At 38.6% G+C, this 20,264-nt stretch overlaps 3 protein-coding genes and 1 pseudogene across 4 annotated transcripts in view; 3 read left to right on the forward strand and 1 right to left on the reverse strand.

The window, feature by feature from the left end:
- The window catches only part of LOC126608790 (rust resistance kinase Lr10-like), a 43,569-nt gene that overhangs the window by 18,467 nt on the left and 4,838 nt on the right, over positions 1-20,264 (forward strand). The window lies entirely within an intron of this gene.
- LOC126608809 (nicotinamide adenine dinucleotide transporter 2, mitochondrial-like) lies at positions 388-4,410 on the reverse strand. Of its 2 annotated transcripts, none has more exons than XM_050276810.1 (9): positions 3,885-4,410; positions 3,697-3,780; positions 3,128-3,234; positions 2,841-2,955; positions 2,633-2,745; positions 1,588-1,682; positions 1,327-1,415; positions 1,135-1,229; positions 388-1,008 (listed from the first exon to the last, which is right to left on the reverse strand). In XM_050276810.1, exons 1-9 carry the CDS (start codon positions 3,961-3,963, stop codon positions 613-615), a joined length of 1,173 nt encoding a protein of 390 aa, XP_050132767.1. In that variant the 5' UTR covers positions 3,964-4,410; the 3' UTR covers positions 388-612. The 2 variants fall into 2 exon arrangements, with proteins under 2 accessions (XP_050132767.1, XP_050132768.1); XM_050276811.1 differs by having other exon boundaries at positions 2,907-2,955; positions 3,885-4,406.
- Positions 10,414-14,081, forward strand: LOC126608801 (probable protein phosphatase 2C 15). Its single transcript, XM_050276803.1, has 9 exons — positions 10,414-11,022; positions 11,267-11,686; positions 11,965-12,136; positions 12,240-12,393; positions 12,480-12,543; positions 12,670-12,777; positions 12,882-13,007; positions 13,099-13,331; positions 13,621-14,081. Exons 2-9 carry the CDS (start codon positions 11,480-11,482, stop codon positions 13,841-13,843), a joined length of 1,287 nt encoding a protein of 428 aa, XP_050132760.1. The 5' UTR covers positions 10,414-11,022; positions 11,267-11,479; the 3' UTR covers positions 13,844-14,081.
- On the forward strand, positions 14,225-16,344 carry LOC126608797 (uncharacterized; annotated as a pseudogene).

A 20,264-nucleotide genomic window follows, 5' to 3' on the forward strand; every position in this document is an offset into this window, starting at 1 on the left:
ACTTGGAACCTCTTCCAATATTAAACAGAGGGAATGCATCAAGTCAGAGCCGGTTGGTTTCGAGAATCAAAGAAAAATCCTACTTTGAATAGAAACAGCTTCCGAAATGAAAAGGACGGAACAAGAACTAGAGGGATCCACGGAAGACGATCCTTCCCTTATTTCGGAAGAAACAGAGGTAGAACCATTACCATTACCATTCTTTTGAGGTTCCTTTCTAAAGTTAAAGTGGCTAAGGCCCAGGACCATGACTGTTGGGAGAACAGTTAACACCACACATGCTAAAGCAACAATTCTTCCCTTTGGGACTAAAAAGGACAAAGAATAAGGCGTGCTTTATTACACCACCAAACCTCAAGCTTCCCCGGTTGGAAATAAAAGCACAACTTTTGCAAATTCTTATCTTATTACAACCCGATTCAAATCAAATATCATTTCGGATATATACTTTTTGCATCAAAGAGCTCCAAACAAACTACTCGAGACCTAATTTCACGACGTACATTTTGAACGAAGAAAGAAAGGTTACAATAAGGGAACTAACTTTTTTCCCTTTCAAATGGAAAAATTTCTTACAGTCAAATGGTAAATTCAAAAAAAGGGTGGATTCCTTCAATGTCTTGCCGTTAGCGGGTCTTTGTTTCCAAGAGGAAGTGGAGTCCTCTGATTTGTTTGGGCTTGTGCTTGCCGCAATGCAGAGTCATTCCCCTCTCTCTCGGTGCCTCCATTTCCCTTCTGAGGTTCGGCGTGGCCATCAGACTTAGGGTGGCCACCTGAGTGCTCGTTTTCTGTAAGTACAACCCTCCGCAAGAACCTATCTATCATCTCGTAGCTGGTAAATGTAATAACGGCAGAAGGAGTGGTTCTTAGTAGATTAGTAGCACAACCATTATAGAATCCACGAAGGCCTTCCTTTTGGAACACCTTCTTCATACAGTCAATAACTCCTGCGTACTGGGGTTCAATATGTCTCGCCTGCCCTTGCTCTTGCAGCCTCGAGCGCACAACCTAGAGATAATTAATTCAGTCAAGACAATAAAATAAAATGTGAGAAAGATAGAGAGACACGACTCTTAAGTTATAAGCAGTCATCCAAGCCCCAATCCGTTTACTGAGAAGTCCAGCTGAACATACCTCGTGAGGGTATGTTATTACAGAAGCGATTACTTTTGATACTGATGAAGCAAAGGCAACTCTACTAGGGTGTAACTTATCAACAGTTGTATTATCTGAAAATTAAATTTACGGGGTCAGATCTAATTAATTAGAAAACGCTGAAATTTCAAGTAAAACAGTTCATCAAAGAAGTAAAGATATAACATTTACCCCTTTTTGCCATGAAAGACTTTATCTTTTCATAAGCAGGAAATTGAATTGCAACATGACTTATGCCAGCCAACGAAGGCAAGATCCCACTGTTTGAAACCACACATGCAAACAAAAACATATCATTAAGGGAAACGACGCGGATAGATTAAATATCAATTGAACAGACTCCTTTCACCGAATGGAAAAAAAAAATCGATTTAAGCAAATATGAAATTCACAGTTTAGTGTCATATGATGTAACTCGGAAAGAAAAATGACCTATATAAACCTCGCAAGCCTTCCTCAGTTGCAATCCTTGAGAAAGCAGATCTCATGCTTTTGTAAGGAATCACACCAGGCCTCATTCCTTGTGTCTAAATGAAGTTGATCAAGAAGAATATATCAATGTACAAAAATGACAAAAAGTTCAAACGAGCAAAATTAATTAGTGTGAAGTCCTTGAATTTTCTAAATCCATGAATGTTGACTTTAAGTCAGAAACTAACATGTAATTATGTGGAAGAGATTCATTAGCCTGGTTAGACATTGGTTAAGCATCAACCCCAAGAATAAAACATGCCCAGACATTTCTTAGAAACCCGTAAGCTCTAAAGGACCATCTCTAGCAAATATGTGTTTGCATAGTTGAACTAATACTTTCTTTTATTTTCATTCGATGCACAGTTTACTTTCTCCCCACATCTCAAGTCAAGGACATGATAATTACGGAGAGTTTGTGTCGCATCCAGGAAAAAAAACAATGTTCTCAGTCCCAATCCAACAGAATGCCATAAAAATAACAGGTCATTGTTCCCCATGTTTCAATATCTTCTAGTACTTTATAATTGATATGCCATTCTATTTTGCAATTTAAATATACCAATACAATTATGTTTGTGTTTTAAGTATAAGTAGACATATTTATATATTATATAATAAATTTAATTAAAATTAAAAAAAACCAGGCCCCCGCCTAGACGCCTACGCGCTAGGCCCCTGCCCGCCGACCGACTAGCTTCTAGCGCTTTTTAGAACCTTGTGCAACACAAAGAAGCATTTGCTATTGCAAACAAATACAAAATCCCGGAACTGAAATTAACTTAGAGCTACACAACCCTGAATTACGACAGCTGCATGCTTTAAAGGGCATATGTATGTGTGAGTAGTGAATACTGACCACTCCAATAAAATTATGAATTTTTTTAACATGAAATAAGCATGCGGGCTAGCAGAAAATGAGATGGAATCACAGATTCCCTTTACATGAGAATATATGTATTACTACATTTTAAATGAATTACAAACACAAAAACAATAAACTTACTTGAAGTCTGGTCTTAACAACCCACAATGGATTTGTTGAAATGGCTGTGGCAGCCCCGGCACCAGCAGCAGCAATCATATTTTCACCAATTGTGAGTTCTCCGATGCCATGAACTACAGTATGACCATAGTGAATGTTTAAAAGTAACTAGCTGAATGCTATTAAATAGTCCTTAAACCTCTAAACTAAATCAAGAATATAGGAATACCAGGCGTTTCATAAGAAATAATTAGAGACAAACAGAGACTTTTAAGCCACATTTGGAAAAACCAACCATGAGTGTGGAGTAGGCCTTTGAGTTGCTCATAAACTGTGAAGTACACCTGCGTACAAACAGAGTGCATATGGCGCCAGGAGAATTACAAAAAGTATATAGGTAAAAAAGTTGCATGTGATCTGACCGAGGGCCTCAAATCCTTGTGAAATCAAGTTTCCACAAGATAAGGGCTCCCAAAGATTTATTTCACAATATAAGGTAACAAAAGTAATACTCACTGCCCAGTTTGGAAGTAGCGCTAGAATTGTAGGTGAAAGGCCCCGGTACATCCCCTTCACACCTTCAGTCTTGAATATTTTTTGTAGGCTTGTAACAATGATACTACCTGATCATAGGCCAAAAGGAAAACAAAGAAGAACAGTCATACTGATATGCATGCAGTATGCAGTGCGAACCATATATACTACAAATTAATAGATCGACTCAAATTTGTCCTCGAAATGGCTATGAGCCAAATAAAAAAATTTATAGAACAAACACAAAGCCCCCTGAAGCCGGTTCACCAATTAACAAGAAATGTGGCATACATTTGGTCAATGCATATTTTCTCGTTTATACAAATACAGAGAGTTCACAAAACCGAAACTTTAACCAGACTACGATTCCATTTCCACCTAAACATGTGCTCCCATAGTCCCAATGAATCTAATATCGTCAAAAATCGATACTTGCATTCGATAAGTTCCTTAAAAATAACAAAAACACAGAATTTCATCCAAGTATTGATAAACAAAACATAATTTGTTCAAAGGAATATAAAGCTTCGACTCTGTAAATTGAAGAATACCTCTTTGCCCAGAAGGCATGCCATGGACCTGCAGCCTAGTCTTGATGACATCCAAGGGGCATACAAACGTAGCCGCAATAGCACCTGCAAAGCTTACAATTCAATCAATTTGCAATAAATTCATCAGATTTCCAAATGCGTCCCCAGATGAACGAAACCCTAGGAATGGGAATGGGGAAGACACTGACCAGCGGAGGCGCCAGCACCGGCGTGGCAGATGACATCTCTGATAGTTTGGCGATCGGAATGTTCGGCCACAACACCCATCGTAGTCGAATCCCTCTCTAGTCTCTCTCTAGAGCTGGTTCTTCAAACCCAAATCAAAGGTAAATTTCATGGCCAATCGCAGTGTGTGTGTATATATACATATACATATATATGTATATATACTGATTTGATAGAGAGGGAGAGATTCGGGGTCGGAAGTTTGAAGGACTGTGGAGCGCCAGTATTCTGGACCCACGAGGTCGTCGTCGTCGTCACCTGAACTTGTTTGAAGGGGTTTAAGCGGTGAAAAAGGACGTGTCAGGTACGCAGAGCTCAGCTTCGGATTTGGAATTTGGAAAGGGGAAATGACCCGGAAACGGAATCCGTCGAGGGAAGGAAACTCGAAAACTACCAAAACGGCTATTTTCTCTCTGTTACAAGTAAATTTCTCCCCAAAAATGTGTAGGTGGGTTTCTTTCCACGTTAATTAAACTCAATTTCTGCCTAATCGCTAATCAATGTGATAAACATTTCTCTTCAAAATGTGTTAATACATTTACGACCACCCGGCCGTCACCGCTACAGTTCGGTAATATTTGTGTGAAGAAAAAGTTTGTTTTGGAGTCTAACGATCCAAACTGTTAATTTTTTAAATTTTTCTTTAAAGATTAAGTCAATCATAAATCATTTAAATATGAAATCATATGATTGTTGTGTTAAGAGTTTAGGGTTCTATTAGAACCATATTTGTCCATTTTTTTCACTACAAATAAAAGTCATAATGGTTTTGAATTTGTCTAACTTTTTGGAACAATAATCTATGAATAATGTTATAAAAATAGACAGTTCAGATCGTTAAAATAGATTATGGACTGAGCTCTACAAAACCATATATCAAAAGTTGTGTAACAAAAGTGGTGTCAAATAGGTTTAATATTTAATATAAAACCAAGGGCACTAATTCAATTCACATTTTAGATTCTCCTTACACTCCTTACATTTTTTTCCTTATATATTGCAATATACCTTCCTCCTAAGCCCTAAACACATGCATAGTATTTGTAGAGTTTGCTATTGTAAATTTTATGAAAACAAAATTTCATTTTTAAGTACATAAAAGTCTATATTACTCTAACCAACTTAGTTGCGCTTAATAGTATTATTTTTTTTTAAATTTAAAAGTTGTGCTCTGACTTGTGAGAGACAAATATGTAAAAAAGTTTGTTTGTTTTGTTTGTTTTTTTATTTTTGTATACGGTGAGGTAGCCAATGGTGGATTTCATCGCTCAGACAAATTCTTGTGTCTACTTTGGCCTGCTTGACGAGGAGAGAGAGTTCAATAGATTTAAGTATTTCAATTGCGTTTATAAAAAATTCAAAAAATAAAAATGTGCCTTTAATTTGACAATGTCGCATATTTTGTGTGTACATTGAAACAAGAAGCTTGTTGGACTTTTCTACGTCTCTTGGGGTCCAAAGTCGTCGAGTTAGAGAGGCCCAACTAATTCAGCCCAGAGTGCACCTTTGGCATATTACCTTTCCCGAAAAGCATATACGCTAAATTTACATAAGAATAGGAGAACAACTTATATGATACAAATACAACGTCTTTGGCGTCCTGAGTCAATTGTACAATGTTATGTAAAAAAAACTCAATATTATATTATCTCATTGTTACGAAAAAGGTTATGGTTGGTGGGCTTAAAACCATCACAAAAAAGGCCCTGCCAGACAAGTTAATGTCTTGGGCATCTTTCATCAAAGATATCATGATTTCCGGGGCCCAGGACTGTACGCAGTGGTTTTCTGACCATCGTACGTGGGGATGAGCATGGCACATTGGCAATGCGTGTAGGGCCCAGATAGCCCCATTATCCCAGCCTGTACGTGCCCAGGGATCAGGATCCTCTCTTGTGCAAAGGGTGTGGATCCTCCTAACCAAGCCCATCATGCCGTTGAAATTTTATCCAACGGTTACAAACAGAGAGCCCCTTTAAAAGTTATAATAATTGTAGCCGTTGGATAATATTTCAACTGCCCGATGGGATTGGTCAGGAAAATCATCACCCTTTGCTTAGGAGAGGATCCTGATCCCTTGCCCAGTTGCTCAAAACCAATAAAGATTATGTTTTTAATTTTATTTTCTAAAAATAAAACCCTCAAAGGCAGAACAGTATGTGGATGTGGAGAAATTTTTCGATGCCAAGAACACGGTTCGGTATACTAAACATCATAATACAATTGGTAGAATTTTCTTTTTAAAATTTCTAACTAATTGTATTATGAAACTTAATATACAGCAGTATTAAGCCGTATTTCTTTTTTTAAAAAGGGGACAATTGGTACTTGGTTGTATTTCGGGTACACTAAAAAATCTACTATGAATGTGGATGATGGATCCAACGCACTTACTGGAAGATTCCCAAAATCTCAGTTTAGAAAGAGGTTGTTGAAGTTGTTCTTCTCCTAATCAAGAAGAAAAAGGTATAAAGAATAACTTTGACAAAATTGTCTAACTAGGGCAATTCTCATATTGAATAAAATTTGTACGAGTTCATACAAGACTAAAGTATATAAATTTTCACGCATTTGTAAAGGTACTTACGAATAACGTGATCGACAACGCTTACTATAAGTTTTTCTCCCATTTATCAATTATCAATTGGGTACTCGGTACAATTTCCTTCATTTCTCATGCGATGCAACACTTAGCAGAGATGCCTATTAAAACCTTTACCAGACGCATCCGTTCCAACCACAACCCTCCCATCTGCAATTCATTAATTATGTACTCGAATTAAATATTGCAATTTCAATATTATTCACAATCTTCTACTCTAATTGCGGCCACAGACACACAGCGGCTTCACACTCATACTGATCTTGCAAGTTGTAAGTATCAGTGGGTTTAGAATTTTAGCATGAGAAAGGCTCAAATGTCTTAATCCAAAACGCTCCTTTGATCTTATAAAAATTACACTGTTTTGTGGTGAGCAACCAACTAATGTCGTTTAGTCTGGTATGATGTCGTCCTCATCAACTTATTTCTCAAACCTAAACCTCAATACTCTTTGACTTTCTTCCTCTCTCTCCACTGATCCCCATACCAAAGTCCTCATCGAAGCTCACAAGCAACATAATACCTGAACTCTATAGGAGTCATCAACCTCAAATCAAACTCGATGAAAAAAATTAAAGTAAAAAATCAGATTGGAGCCTTGTGCCTACAAAAAAACCTTTATGCGTGAAAAATAAAAATGTCAGAATGGCCGTGGAACCATCCTAGTGCCTTTCTGGCTCACTCTGCTAAATACTATAATTGTTTCTTCAGTAAGAAATTCTGCTAGATCACCGAGTGCATGCATACATTAGCGTCAGTGTTTTTTGTCAGGTAACGAAGGTTTATACATATGGTAACACACACACGGAAAGGTAAAGCATGCTTGGTGGAGTTTGTCCTTTACTTAAAGAATATTGATGACAAATCAAATCACTTACAGTATCTTAATAGAAATTTGAGTTACTGTAACTTTTATACCAGAGTTTGATGCACACATGGTTTCAGGTTTCAATTTCAACTGATGCAGCTTTAACATGCTGGGAAATATTTGACGAAAAGACCTAGCTAGCAAGCTGCTTTATAGCATTCGGGCAATTAGTTGCCCCTATGATCTTGATCGAGTATCATTTTTAATCCAACTTTCGTCGTGTTTCAGAAAAAGTTTCATGATTTCGAAGCGTTTCTGTCACATAGTAGGAAGTATGTGAATTTCATTATACAATTCACGATTCTAACTAAAAACTGTACTAAACGTCCATTTTCTATCTTTTGTATTTCTTACCTTTAGGTCCGACTTAATCTAGTTCTAATTTTTTTCGTTTTAAGTAAGTAAATACGTAATAAGAAAACATGTCAGGAACTCTATAGTTTTAAGGGGTCTTTTGATATGAGTCAAAAGTAACTAAAAATTGAACATATTTCAAAAGTTAAAAATCACTAAAAATTAGACCCATTTCAAAAGTAAGCCTATAAAATTGGACATATTTCAAATTTTCCCAAGTAGAATTTCATATATGAGATATTATTACCGTTTCTCTTTACAGAAAATTGCAAATCAATGAGAAATAACACATATAAGAGATAAAACTTCCAATATGAAAAATGATTAAGGTTGTGACATAAAAAAGAAAGAGTGTAATGTTTGGAAGGAGGTCGGGAAATTGGAAGGAGAATCGTTTTTCTTTTAATTTTTAATTTTATTTCATTTTTAAATATTTTAAATCAAATAAATAAGTTTATAATGATTTATAATTTTTTTTATAGAAATTAGATGGAAATGTCCTTAATTGACTAACGAAAATAAACACAAAGACCAAATTGACTAAATTGAAAATACAGAGATTAAATTGATCCATTGACTAAAACACATGGACCATTTTAATATTTAAGCTTCAATATTTGAAATGAAACTAAGATAGAGTTCGGATCTCACATTGGATATGAGGGCTACAAGCCTGCATGCTGCAACCCTACCCTGCATATGCAAATACAGTATACGTATGGCCAACTTAATAATTCCACAACCCACATGCTGCCCTACCTAATCCTCAAATTAATTATACTTAATCACAAAACACAACAACGCGGAAAGAATTAAAGCAACTTAACAATTTCGTTATCATCGGGCCACAAATAAAAACAAAAAAAATGCATGCAAAAATTGTGATGAGAAGAAAGGTTGGTCCTCCCTTTGGTGACAAATCCTCTTTGAATCATTTCCATCCGGACTCCCAAGATCAAATAATATGAGCCGTTCACGTAAAATCGTCTAGCTGAGATCATTCTTCCTCTTTAACTTTCTTACTTTTTCTCTTCCTCTTCAATATCTTGCCTTCTTCTTCGGTGGCAATTGACTTAGGAGAACCAGAAGAAAGAAAGAAGAAAATGGGAGGGGTTGAAGGTCGAGGAAACATGCAGTGGAAAAGGGGTGGGAGGGGGAGAGACTGGGGAGGGACTGTGGAGGTGAGTGATGGTAGGGAGGTCAAGGGATTGGGTGCAGCAATCTCGATCCCAACTACTATTCCGACAACAGTCGTCTCCTCTAATATTCGCGCCTCTCTTAATTTTCTCACCGTCAATGCTATCGCTGCGGATCTCAAGGCGGAGGATTCTAAAGCTGCTATCTCAACTTCTTTTCATTAAAGATTCGGAGGATTTGGATGGAATGAGTTTGAAGATGATCATATTCCCTCCTCTTGAGAACAACTAATATAGATTTAACGAGTTTATCGTCGTGTGGTGTTTCTATTTGATATATGATATAACAGCGTATAACACGAACAAAAATTTACATAACATTATATTAAGCGACAGAACATTACCATGACAATATGCAATCCATGTCAAATTGCATCACCGTCAGCATTGGCATTGACTAGGAGGGGCGTTGGGGGGACCCCAAAAGCCCTCGAGTAAAAAAGCAAAGGGTAACCCTACAAGGCTGTGGCTGTGAGGCTACAGGTAAACAGGGTTACAGATATCTGCATACGCAGAATCGCACTCAGTTAACCACATGCAACGAGAGCTCTGCGAACCTTGCCCACATCATCGCCATCACAGAAACACATGCACAAACACCCATCAGGTGTCAGCTTTTTTCACAGAAAAATCCCACAACCCTAAGAACTTTGTTACCAAATCCACTTGGTATCCATACTCCCTACTCCCTAGTCTTCAATTTCATCATCTCCCGTGGAGGAATCGGGATCAAATTTTGATTTTGGTCCTTTTAGTTTTAGCAAAGTTTCACTTTGAAATGTACATATGTAAGGTTTGACTTTTGTTTATTTTTCTTATTTATTATAAAACTGGTTAAGCGGCACGTTTTGGGTTCAATTCTTGACGTTGGTGAATTGCACGATGGTGATCATGAGAGCGAAAATGCTTTTGTGAGCCTTCTTAGCCCTATGAATGGTGGATTGTCGTAACTAAGCCATCCGTTGATCCTTAAAAAAAAAAAAAAAAGAACTAGCTATTTTTTATTTACACTAAGAGTTGAGAGTCGGCTAAGTTCATAAGTTCAAATTTGATTTTGAAAAAATTGAACTTAAATCTTCTCACTTACGTATAAAGAAAAATATCACTCGACAGTAATAAAATGTAAAAAGTGCACCAAATACTCTTTAGCATTGATTAGCTTGATTAATTAACTTCCCGGAAAACTCTCCTTGAAGATCTGTTAGGTAAACGACCAACCTTGTGATGCCGGTCTTTAGAGAAATTTTTAGTTGTGATGGAAACATAAGTGATATATTATGTGCTTTAATAGGAATGGTGAGAAATTTTATTTTTTAAGTTATTAAATTTTTAATACACATATCACACCATTTGTTTAATGACACGTGATGTAATATGTGTACCAGTTACATTGAAAAGATATTTCTTTAAAGCACTCACAAACAACCAACATAATTTCTGTGTAGACCCTAATCTTTCTTTTGTACCCACCTCCACACCAGTGAACTTTTCTCCCGGGAAAAAAAATTAAAATATAGAAAAGAAAAGCTCTTGCCTTTGGCTTTTTGGGGGAAAACAAATTGGTTCGGAGAAAGAGAGAAAGAAAGAAACCGACTTTTTTCAGAAGCAGATTATGGGTTTATGGATGCATTGCTTCATAGTCAGCCGTATCGACTTTTCTGCAATTTCTCTTTAGATTTCGATCGAAAAGTTTCTTTTTTGCCACCCAATTTCTCTACCACTTCTTTAACCCCGGAAAGTTCGGATTTTTTTTAGTAATCGTGGGTGTTTGATGGAAAGGAAAAGGTTGTGAAGCTCTGCCGACTCGCAGGAATTCAAAGTTCAATTTTTTAATCGAAAGATTAAGGATTTGGGGGTGTTTGATTTGATTAATGGGTCTTACAGTTCATACCTCGTCACCAAAACGCGTTGCGTCACCGTGTTGATTTCTTTATTGGGTGATTTCTTTTTTTGTTGTTATCGTCGTCGTTGGTGTTACTTATTATCTTCGCAATCGGATCTGCGTTTGGTTTCTCAGTCAGACATTCTTCTGGGAATCTTTGTTCATCTGTTTGGTTGCCGAGAAAATACCTCAAGAAAAGGTGAGAAAAAATATAGAATAAAACGAAAATTTGAGTTTTTTGTCTTCTGGTTTAGCTGAATACATGCTTATTAGTGACATTTTTCTTCTGTTTTATATGATTTCGATTGCCAAATGATGGAATATCCAAGATGTAATCTTTCCTGTTTTGTTTTTGTTACATATGTTGGCAATTGACAGCATATATTTGTTGATATAACCAATTTGTTGACGTTGTTCTTTGTTTTGTCTTATGATAAATGCAGATCAGTTGTTGTTGCATGTGAAAGGTTCGATCTTGCTTTGTTAGAATTGGGACTTTGTGCTATTTGTGCAAAGAAGTTCGTGGGTTTTGAGGCCATTGATTACGAAAATCTGTAGGATCTTTTAGGTGTTTTGCATTAGTATGCTTTTGAGGGGAAAAGAGTAAGATAGTTTGAAGGTCTTGGGCCTCCGGCAAAGACAGGGGTGAGGTAGTTATGGCGTCCGGAGATAGGCGTCAGCATCATAATATGGTGCCTCTGGCTGCATTGATCAGCAGAGAGCTGAAGAGTGAGAAGATGGAGAAGCCAACTGTCAGATATGGGCATGCAGCTCAATCCAGGAAGGGGGAGGATTATTTCCTGATCAAGACTGATGGTCAGCGAGTACCCGGGAATTCTTCATCAGCATTCTCCGCATTTGCGGTAAGCCTAAGTCTCTCTTATATTTGCACTAGATTATAGAGCCAGAGCTTGGCAGCTCACCTCTGTTATGGTGTTGCCCCATGGTGAATGTCCCAAAAGTTGAATTCTACATATGAGTGCTTAACTCTATATAGGCTGTGAGCGAGATATTTTCCGAAAATTTCATGTACTGTTGGTTTAATTATGGAATGAAGCTGTGTGCTCAAACCAATTTCCTTTAGCTATCAAATATACTGCAAATCAAGTATAATAGTCACCGTTCTCTTTCTGATTGTCAGATCTTTGATGGGCACAATGGAAATGCAGCAGCAGTATATACAAGGGAGAATTTGTTAAAGCATGTGTTGGGTGCTATTCCCCGTGGGCTAGGAAGGGAAGAGTGGCTCCAAGCTTTACCTCGAGCCTTGGTTGCTGGCTTTGTGAAGACTGATAAGGATTTCCAGAGCAGAGGTATGGAATTTACAACTTGCTTAGTCTTTGTTCTGCTTTCTGGTTTTTCTCATATTTTTCAGCACAAATGTACTAATTCTTTCTACTCTTATTTCGTGGCCAGGTGAAACTTCTGGAACAACAGCTACCTTTGTAATAGTTGATGGATGGACCGTGACAGTTGCATCAGTAGGAGACTCCCGTTGTATCTTAGATACTCAGGGTGGTGCTGTTTCCACCTTAACTGTTGATCATAGACTGGAAGAAAATGTAGAGGAGTATGTATCTACTAAAATTCACTAACATTCCTCTCTTTTTATTGTTCTGTGGATTTGTTAATTGAATATTTTCTTTGTAATTGTAGGAGGGAGCGTGTTGCTGCAAGTGGTGGGGAAGTTGGGAGGTTGAGCATTGTTGGTGGTGCAGAGGTGAGGGCTTTTAGATCTTTTTGCTTTATTTTCCTGACGAAAACAAAGAAAAGAACACTTCTGTGGCTGAGTCTTAATTAAAATATGTTTTTCATTGTGTAATATATGTTGTTTTGACATTTACAGATTGGACCCCTCCGTTGTTGGCCTGGGGGTTTATGCCTTTCTAGATCAATTGGAGACATGGATGTTGGCGAGTTTATAGTTCCAATACCATATGTGAAACAAGTCAAGGTATCTTTCTCTGCGTGGAACTTCAATTTTTAACAAGTTTTTATTCAATTCAATGCCAGGTATAGTTTAACCTGAAAGCTAACATTCTTATATTGTTTTAAAAGCTTTCAAATGCTGGTGGGAGGCTTATTATTGCTTCTGATGGCATCTGGGATGCTATATCTTCCGAAATGGCAGCACATTCTTGCCGTGGGTTGCCAGCTGAACTTGCTGCCAGACAAGTTGTGAAGGTTGTTTGAACTACTTGGCCATTTTCTTGCAATATGCACGTTAACCTCAAAGGCTAGAACTCTTTCTTATTGATGGTGGATTTTGTTGTAGGAGGCGTTAAGGTCTAGGGGTCTGAAGGATGATACAACCTGCATAGTTGTTGACATAATCCCTCCTGATATTACCGAACAGCCTTCAACTCCGCCAAAGAAGATTAACAAGCTTAGGACCCTGTTGTTCAGAAAGAAGTCGCGTGATTCTGCTAATAAACTATCCAAGAAGCTATCGGCTGTGGGTATTGTGGAAGAGTTATTTGAAGAAGGGTCTGCGATGCTTGCTGAAAGGTAGCTGATTCCTTCTTCACTCAATTTAGTTGATTAGATGCAAATTTTCTGGAAAAGTTTCACACTGCAGTTGTCTACTAAATTTGAAAAGAAATTTTTCAATGATGTCATTAACTTTAGTCTTGTTTAGGAGATCGAAGTGGAGTTTCATATATAGTTATCAGAAACCTTTATTTTTTTGTTGGAAGTTTCAATTTGCCTGTTGGCTTCTGGTGAAATGTGGTATTTTGGTTTCGTGTATTTGGTTGGTTACATCTCAAAATGATTATATCCTGTAAATGTGTTGCAGGTTGGGCAGTGATGAGTGCACACCACAATCGACAACATCTGGGCTATTCATGTGTGCTGTATGCCAGGTTGACCTTGCTCCGAGCGAGGGCATATCGGTTCACGCAGGTTCTATCTTCTCAACCAGTTCAAAGCCTTGGCAAGGGCCGTTCCTCTGTTCTGATTGTCGTAACAAGAAGGATGCCATGGAAGGAAAACGCCCTAGCGGAGTCAGAGTAGCATAGGTAGCTTGTGCATTGTTTCGCCACCATTCTTTTTAACCCGGTATTCCCATTTTTTTGTAATCCGTCTTCGTAGGCCAGCCAATATTGTTTGAATCTTTTACTCTAGTGATGCATGTAATGTATATGTAAATTTGATAAATAATTTGAAGTGAGTTTCAGAAGTTGAGGAAGGTCTTGTGCAAGGAAACCTCATTTGATAAAGTAAATAAATGAACGGAAGTGATTTTCTTTTGATTTATTCAATCCTATTAGGATGTAGAGTAGGGTTTCACAGCCAAACGTTCGATCCTCTCAATCCTTCTCCGTTGTCTACCGCCACAAACGTTTTGCAAAACCATGGAATCGAGGATTTCCAATCGGGAAGCCAAGTTCGACGAGTTCAAGAAGTCTCAAGAAGAATTCAGGATTTCTGAGGCCAAATTTCGGACCGAATTCAAGACTACCACTGATTCAATTCTTATTCAATTGAAGTTGCTCGCGGCCTACATCGACGCATCAGCCGTTCATCAAATCTACATCTCCTCTCTCTCTCTCGAGAGAGAAATCGAATCAAATTGTTCTCAAGCTTCAATCCTTGTTCATCAAATCTACATCTCCTCTCTCTCTCTCGAGAGAGAAATCGAATCAAATTGTTCTCAAGCTTCAATCCTTCCACATGGAAAAGGTTCGAGCCCGAGAGAAAGTGGATGAATTCTTGTCTCAGTACCATCCAAAATACAAGCCCAAAAGTCATCCTTGTTTACGTCCAACATTAAAAAAGTTCAAGAAGGTTCGATGTTCTCATCAATGTTCCGAATTTTCGTCGTTTCAGCCACTAAAGCGTGAGGATCGTGATCGTGGTAACAAGTCTCATCCCTGTTCTGTCTCCGAAAAAATTGAAGCTCATGATATGATTCAAGGATTTCTTAAAGATGAAACTTTGGAATTTGGGTGCAAGAAAATCTGGGTTACTGAAATTGGAGAAGAAACCTACCCGTTCAGGTCGAAACCAGCGACTATTCTTGAATTTGATTGTAAGAGTGGCAAATTCCAAGTTTTCATTTTGGAAATTCATGTTTCTAATGTTGAGTTTAAGAAAGCTAAATTGCCTGGTTCACGCGCACTCTACCCGTTTGACAAAATGTCGAACTCAGGTTACATTCTTGATATTAAACTTGGCTACCATACGAGCATTCGTGATAAAGGAGGTACCAACTTTCTCTCCAGTTTAGAGTCAATGGATTTATTGGTAAGCTGTGAGGACTCAAGTTTCTGTGTTGTTATCGATCGTTCCATGGGCTATTACTACAAGGGTGGGACAATTAGTCAAAGGCTCTTCAATTCGAAGTCCAAGAATAAAGATTATGTTCTGGGTTCTGATTGTTCCAAGGTGGTCAAATGTGAGGTGAGTTGTGATTCCTCCATGATCATTGATGGGGAAGATGCTGGTTATTTGGGATTGCATCATTTAGAAACTTGTATAGACAAGAACAGAAAAAATGGAAGTAAGTTCACCTTCTCCAGATTTGAAACTAGTTTCTGTGTTGTTGTCCATTGTGACATGTGCTATTGTAAGGGCATTCGGGATAAGGGTGGAGGCTCCAAATTCTGGAAGAGCGCTGATGATGAGGAAAAGATGGTGAATTTGTATTTTAATCGGATTGGTCGGCCTAGTTCTATGCCTATAAACGAGAATGAGTCATTTGTGAAAAATGTTATGCAAAAGAAGAAAATGGCAATGGATCAAATTGACTTTACGACCTGGAGTTGAAGGGTTTGTTGATGATGCATACAAGGAAGGGATTCATGTGGTTGTATTGACAACTTAGAGTAAGAGTGGGGATCAAATTGGCAGATCAATTCTTGAAAAGCTTGGCGAGGAAAGAATTTCAAAGCTAAAGATTGTCGGAGATAAGGAGGTTGACCTGAGTTTGTATACCCAACTAGTAAATGATACAGGATTATCGTTTGGTGTGGATGAGCAACTAGCTAAGGAGGCAATAAAAGCAGTTTCCGCTGAGAAACAAAGGATTGCAGAGGAGGTGGGGTCTATGCTACAGCTAAGTGTAAATATCGATACTAGCCCGCCTGAAAGCTTATCATTGCCGCATTCCGAGTTGGGGGAGAAGTTGCTGGACTACATGTATGTGATTGTGTTCTTATTTCAAATACTCATTTCTCTTGTCTAAATGAATATGGAAATTATATTGATTGTAGCGAAGATGGAATGATTGGGGTGGTGATGTTGGTTGCATATACTACTTGCATAGTTGTAGGTGGAGTATTTTGTAGTACGTATATTGAGTTGAGCAGGGCAGGGAAGATGACATTCCCCATTGTTAATGATCATGGAACAACGTAAATCTGATCGTGAATCTGCAAGTAATGTAAATAACACAAGATGTATCGTGGTTCACCCCAAGGTTTGGGTTACATCCACACTGATTGTATTTCTTTGACTGTATGTATGGATTACAAGGGTGAGGAGGAGTCCCCCCAGAAAAAGAGAGTGTTGTTGTGTTTGTGAGGGTATTGCCCTATGTTGGGTTTTCTTTGTCCTCTTTGTGAGGGGGGAAAAGTCCCCTTTTATAGAATAAGGGGTTCTTTTTTTTACATAATCATATGGGCTGGGTAATGAGGCCCAATATGTGTGGTACCAATAGTAGTCCCTCAAGTCTTTAGTCAAGAGAGTCTTTTGGCTGGAGACTTCAAATTCAATCCATGTACGGGCCGAAGTGGCTAGATGTCTTGAATTAGTACTCAACCCAAGGCAATGCTCAACATAAAGCAATACTCGGCTAGAGGTATCACACGTTACGAGACTGCTCGGCTGGAGGCGATGCTTGTTGCGAGGCTGCTCGGCTAAAGGCTATGCTCGCGGCGAGGCGTTTGCTCAGCTGGAGGCGATGCTCGTTGCGAGGCGGCTCGGCTAAAGGCTATGCTCGCTGCAAGGCGGCTCGGCTTGTGGTATTCCTCATTGCAAGTATATACTTTATGTCGACATGCACTCAATATGAGTTGATTCTCGACATGACTCGGGTCCACATGTCGGGTTCGCATATTGGTTTATGTGTCGGATCCGCGGATTGGGTCTGCAGGTCGGGTCTTTGAGTCGGGGCCATACGTAGGGTCATCGAGTTGGGGCTATCTGTAGGGTCATTAAGTTGGGTCTAGGCACATAGGTGTCCCAATAAACGAATGTCCGAGCAAATGGGTGTCCGGTCAAACAAGAGATCACCATGAGCACGTGGCTCATCAGTCTATATGTTGGTAGACTTCTTTAATAAGCAACAATGTTGATCAGTGGATCTAGTTGTTCAATAATTCCTGACAATAAATGACAATATAAGTACGATCGTATAATGAATAAATCAATTTGACAAAGTTTGTCAAGGCAAAATATTGTACTATGTGCCTTCTATAAATAAATAATTGATTCAGCCATGTGATAAGTGACATGTTGCATAAATCAACAATATATTAGGTATTGCCTAAATGTGTAGGTTATTAAAAAAAAAAAAAAAAATATATATATATATATATATATATATCTTAGCCACAATGGGGATATAAAATGACAGGCAGTTTCATTAGGTGCCCTAATCATCACATATTGTATTCGTCTGTAACTGTGCATGTCATGTGACACCACACACCATCACTCTCTACATGTACTTATATATATATATATATATATATATATATATATATATAATATATATATATATATATATATATATATATATTATCACGGCTGACAAGGCGTGGCATAAATAATTAAAGTGGAAGCTAATAATGAAAAGGGTTAGGAAAAGTGTTCTTATCTGTGAGTTTTTTTTCTTTTTTCTTTGTAAGAGTGGTTGATAGCTGCCTGTTGTTGTTGGTTGGTCACTGCGCTTACTTGAGAGCTCATCCTTTTCTTTTCTTTTTTTTTATTATTTTCTTTCCACTGCGCCTTTGTCAGCATTTTGGTTGAAAGATCCACTTTGATCCGTTTTGGTTGAAAGATCCACCACAGATAATCACCCTCACCACTCTCTCATTATTTTCCTCAGTGACGTAGTCACACCATGCACATACATACATGGCATAACTTCTAAATATTTCCCTTAGCAGGCATAGAACTCGACTAACTCGTCCATTGACTCGGGCTGTGGATTTGTCCCAGCTAATCTCGGTATTGCCAATGGAGGTCGTTATGGACGTCGCTCCAAATCGAAAACCACTGAACTCTCTCACCCTCCTCAAAACCTAGACTCCGCAACCATCATCTTATCTGGCTCGGCGATGCAGGCCAGCCCGATCGAGTGATCAAGCTACTCCTCGTCCTCTTCCACTCGGCTAGTGCCATCGACAAGCACTGCCCGCTCCTTGAGCGTCACGGTGCAGAGAGAACTTTGGTGTCGGAGAATCGTAGCCGGAGAACGGCTCGGTGGGTCGAGAGCTCGGCTTTGGAGCCGTCGAAAAAGAGATTCTCTTGGCGGTGCGTGGCGATGAGGAATAGCTCCAGGAAGGTGGTGACTTGGCGGTGAACGAGGGTTGTAATTTTGGGCTCTCTCCAGGTGTTACTTGCCAGATGATATGGGCTGCGGATTCTGCTGCATTAGAGATTGAAGAACACATGGGAACATTTACTTTCATATCCTTCATTGGTGTTAAATATAAGAGAGAGAAAGTGGTGTTGGAGTTGAAAAGATGAGGGGCTAAGATGAAGCTGCAAGAGAAGAATGAGATGAAGAGGAGATAGAGAAGCTTGGGACTTGTTCTCTTGTAATTATAACCAGAGTTTGCAAACTCCATTAGAAAGGTAGTGGTCAGTGAGTCTTCATCTTTCTTTACTGCGGCACAAGGCTTGTCAACTTTTCCCCACTGGTGGTGGTGATGCCGCTGATACCGCCCCATTATTTCTTATGCACCAAAAAAGAAAACTTTGATCTTTATTTTTTCCTTTCCCCTGTTTTTTCTGCTTTCTGGGTTTTGTAGAGAGAGAGAGAGAGAGAGCTCTATGAGGATGAGAGCTCTCTGAATGTGAGCTTTCTGTGTCTGTGTCTCTGTGTGGGTTTTTGCAGATTCACGGCGGGAAGTGAAAAACTGAAAGAGAACCGACACAACTTTTCGTATCGTTTCCCACAAACTGCGCCAAATGTTGATACACAAAATCGGAGGTTCTGGAACAACGTAAATCTGACCGTGAATCTGCAAGTAATGTAAATAACACAAGATGTATCGTGGTTCACCCCAAGGTTTGGGCTACGTCCACACTGATTGTATTTCTCTGACTGTATGTATGGATTACAAGGGTGAGAGGGAGTCCCCGGAGAAAGAGAGTGTTGTTGTGTTTGTGAAGATATTGCCCTCTGTTGGGTTTTCTTCGTCCTCTTTGTGAGGGGGGAGGAGTCTCCTTTTATAGAATAAGGGGCTCCTCCTTTTACATAATCATATGGGCTGGGTAATGAGGCCCAATGTATCAAAGTATGAGGCCCAATATGTGTGGTACCAACAATATGGTTCATAGCTTTCACATGCAGAAGAAGCTTCCATTTGCAGATCAAATTCTTCAGGTTTTTCAGTTTCAAGCCTTGCTGCATGGCTAATTTTATGGGGGAAAACCAAGAGAGGAAATAAGCAGCAAAACATCAAAGATGCAGAACCCAGATAGAACAGAAAACTATCTTGTTTGCAGATATTGTCAAGCTTTGAATGTGGAGGGTACTCAATTAGATGAGTGTAGTGTTTCAGTTCATACTTCATTTTCATGTTCCATGTTCTTGCCCAAAAAAGCATTTGGGACCACAAGTATAAACCACAGTGCCATTGCCAGTTATCACAGATGCTGGGAATTTGCAAGATGCACCAGTTGCAATCTTAGACAAAAGAACGATCAAGAAAGTGTTGCGGCTACTAAAGCCTTAGTCAATGGCAAAACCACTCCAAACATGATGTTACATGGGAACTATACCATGAACTCAAGCTTAAGTTCCAGAAATTGTGAACTTTTAATACATTCTTGTGATTGTGTTGTTCCTGGTTTTATTGCTGGTTTTCAATTGTACTTGGTTCGAAATTGTAAATCTTGTAAGATTGGTTTTAAGGGGGGTATTGTTAGGATGCCAGATGGCATCATCTTGTGGTGACAATTAGAGTTACGTATTAGCATAAATAGTACATTGTAAGAGAAGAAAGGCAGTTAATGAAATTGTATTGTTGTTCTCATGTTCTGTTACCTATCTCTCTGTGCAATTGTGGAAGATTTAAAGTAGGGTTCTAACAAATCCTAGGGTTGGAAAACAGAAACACGAAATAAATGCACGGAAGTGATTTTCTTTTGATTTATTCAATCCTAGGGCTAGAAATGTTGTGTTTGGCTCATACATTTGTGAGTAATTATGAGTCATGTGTTAACAACAATGAAGTGACATGTGTTTGCTTTCGGTGGAAATAT

This window comes from Malus sylvestris, chromosome 16 (genome assembly GCF_916048215.2).
Source record: "Malus sylvestris chromosome 16, drMalSylv7.2, whole genome shotgun sequence".
NCBI lineage: Eukaryota > Viridiplantae > Streptophyta > Magnoliopsida > Rosales > Rosaceae > Malus > Malus sylvestris.

Coding starts and splice junctions, on each gene's coding strand:
- LOC126608809 (XM_050276810.1), bottom strand. CDS start 3,963: ATGGGTGTTGTGGCCGAACATTCCGATCGCCAAACTATCAGAGATGTC. Junction 2,956..3,127: donor CGCTACTTCCAAACTGGGCA/GTGAGTATTACT, acceptor GTTTGTACGCAG/GTGTACTTCACAGTTTATGA. Junction 1,416..1,587: donor GGCTTGCGAGGTTTATATAG/GTCATTTTTCTT, acceptor GGTTTCAAACAG/TGGGATCTTGCCTTCGTTGG.
- LOC126608801 (XM_050276803.1), top strand. CDS start 11,480: ATGGCGTCCGGAGATAGGCGTCAGCATCATAATATGGTGCCTCTGGCT. Junction 13,008..13,098: donor CTGCCAGACAAGTTGTGAAG/GTTGTTTGAACT, acceptor ATTTTGTTGTAG/GAGGCGTTAAGGTCTAGGGG. Junction 13,332..13,620: donor TCTGCGATGCTTGCTGAAAG/GTAGCTGATTCC, acceptor AATGTGTTGCAG/GTTGGGCAGTGATGAGTGCA.